The sequence below is a fragment of the Sphaeroforma arctica genome, assembly GCF_001186125.1.
Source record: "Sphaeroforma arctica JP610 unplaced genomic scaffold supercont1.53, whole genome shotgun sequence".
NCBI lineage: Eukaryota > Ichthyosporea > Ichthyophonida > Sphaeroforma > Sphaeroforma arctica.
In genome coordinates, this window is record NW_014040505.1 from 68,291 (window position 1) to 70,507 (window position 2,217).

The window sequence follows — 2,217 nt, forward strand, 5'->3', positions numbered from 1 at the left end:
AGTATAATATTTAAGATCTATATTAATGAAAATGTAGTGTGAACCAAGGTATAACTCATAGTTGGATGTCACACACTGATAGATAGTTATATTGTTGCTTACGAATGAACCTGTAGCGATAGTTCGTTCATTGTATGGAGCCTTCAGTCTGATCGAGTAGCGGCTATGCTCGCCAACGCGGAATTTTTTGGAATGCGTTTATCTGTGGCTGTTTTTCTTCTTCTTCAGCGTGTAGATTACAAGGTGAACGGGATAGAATCATAGCGGGTTACGAAATCACTACATGCGTGCACCTATACAATTCCATGCTAGGCAATTAACACATTGTATCTTTAATCTTTCGCCAGTATCTCCTTCAGCTGAGTCAAACCCCATTTCTTTGTGAGAACAGCTTACGAGAGGGGTTTCCATTCCTCAACCGTACGTGTATTGATTTTTGTAGGAACGAAAGAACCGCCCGAAGATCGTCATCTTAGGGACGGGCTGGGGGGCGCTGAACGTTTTGAGAAAAATCAACGCTGACCACTTTCAAGTTAGCATCGTGTCGCCCACCAACTATTTCTGTTTCACGCCTTTGCTACCAAGGTACAGTCACACCCAAAATCAAAACTATTTTCGCGTTTAAAATATCTTAGAATTACCTTTTGCCGCATCGTGTCACTCGCAACATTTTTTACTTATCAGAAAGTCAAGTATTCAAAGATTGTCGTATTTTTTCAGACACTGCTAGACCACTTGAAGATATGGTATTAAATTTCCAAGCAGCTCACGTTTGCAAGCACATTCAATAACGGATAGTCCAAAGGCAGACTATAAAAGGAAAACATCCTAAACCGGCTTGACACGAAAATGCCATCATCTAACTTAATTCTTTTCTTTGTTGTTTCTCTCTTGCACTCCACGTACACTCTACCATATCCGTGATGACATCACCAAATACACAGCACAAGTGCAGGTATGTTGTGCTTGCAAGCGATATGAACAATTTGGTGGTGATTTTGTATGCACTCTGTTGCTTCTATATAGTCTGGGTGTTGCAATACAGTCAGCGATCTGTCTACCTTTTGTTTTTTCTTGTTTTATGTTTCCGTTTGTAGTTTTCACTGCTGCATATGCGATTGCATAAGTGATCATATTGATTGGTGTGATTCATTTCGAGACATGTGTCAGTTGCAGTTTACATTCGCATTTCGGCAGGCCTCATGCTCCATTGTTTCGAGCGTCCTATATTAACATGAAATTTCCGCAGTGTAATTTCAAAGATATTTCATTTAAGTGTTTTTGATCGTTATGCGACAATATGCAAAGAACGAAACTACCATGATTTGAGCGCTTGGCGTCAATCAAGCAATTTGAGTACTGCCGTTGAACCCGTGCGATGTTTTTTACTTTAGCACAGTGCCTCTCGTACGCGTCTTTTGTATATCACATGTGCTACGCGCTTCTGCTCTCGCACACATCACTATAGCAAAACGTGTTCAAATAGTTCTGTTTAGTTGCACATTGTCTATATCGAAATGTCTTTCACGTGGAGTATTAGAATATACCGCTTGGCATCTCATTTCATACAGAGTTTCGAAGTGTACTCTAACCCATTCTGCTTTATTGTTTGTTGCACGGTGTGTCTGTTACAGGTGCTGTTGATACGCGCTGCATCATCGAACCCATCCGTGAGTACTGCCGCCGCTCCAACGCCAAGCACGCCATCTTCTACGAGGCCGAGTGTTTGCATATCGACGAAAAGAACAACAAGATCAAGTGCAAGCGTACACCTCAGGTACTTAGCCTCGCACAAACGTTACCTAGATATCCGTAAGCATCGTGGAAGTGCAATGGGAAAGTTCCATATTTCGCATATTTATTACTTGATATGTTTGTATACTGCAGGGAGTGTACTCGGAGAAGGGCCCATGGAATGAGTTTGAGTTGGATTACGATTACCTCGTCGTGGCCACGGGTACACAGTCCGCCACATTCGGCATTCCGGGTGTGAAGGTAGGAATTTCTTGAGAGTTTATCTATGATTAGAGATAATTGTACTGAATAGCGTCTTGAATGTGCATACATGTATGATTTAGAAATGGTCAACATACCATCTTCACCTAGTTAGGTAGGAATTTCTTGGGAGTTTATCTATAATTAGAGTTGATTGTGCTGAATAGCGTCTTGAATGTGCATACATGTATGATTTAGAAATAGTCAACATACCATCCTCTA

The 2,217-nt window shown here is 41.2% G+C and overlaps 1 protein-coding gene across 1 annotated transcript in view; it reads left to right on the plus strand.

Moving 5' to 3' along the window:
* Nucleotides 1–1,234: 1,234 nt before the first annotated feature.
* SARC_01362 (hypothetical protein) overlaps nt 1,235–2,217 on the plus strand; it is a gene marked incomplete at both ends in the record, with an annotated part of 5,978 nt that continues 4,995 nt past the window's right edge. The window contains 3 exons of the mRNA XM_014304918.1: nt 1,235–1,250; nt 1,635–1,777; nt 1,888–1,995. Coding sequence (XP_014160393.1) covers nt 1,235–1,250; nt 1,635–1,777; nt 1,888–1,995 — 267 coding nt within the window. The remainder of the gene's footprint in view (nt 1,251–1,634; nt 1,778–1,887; nt 1,996–2,217) is intronic.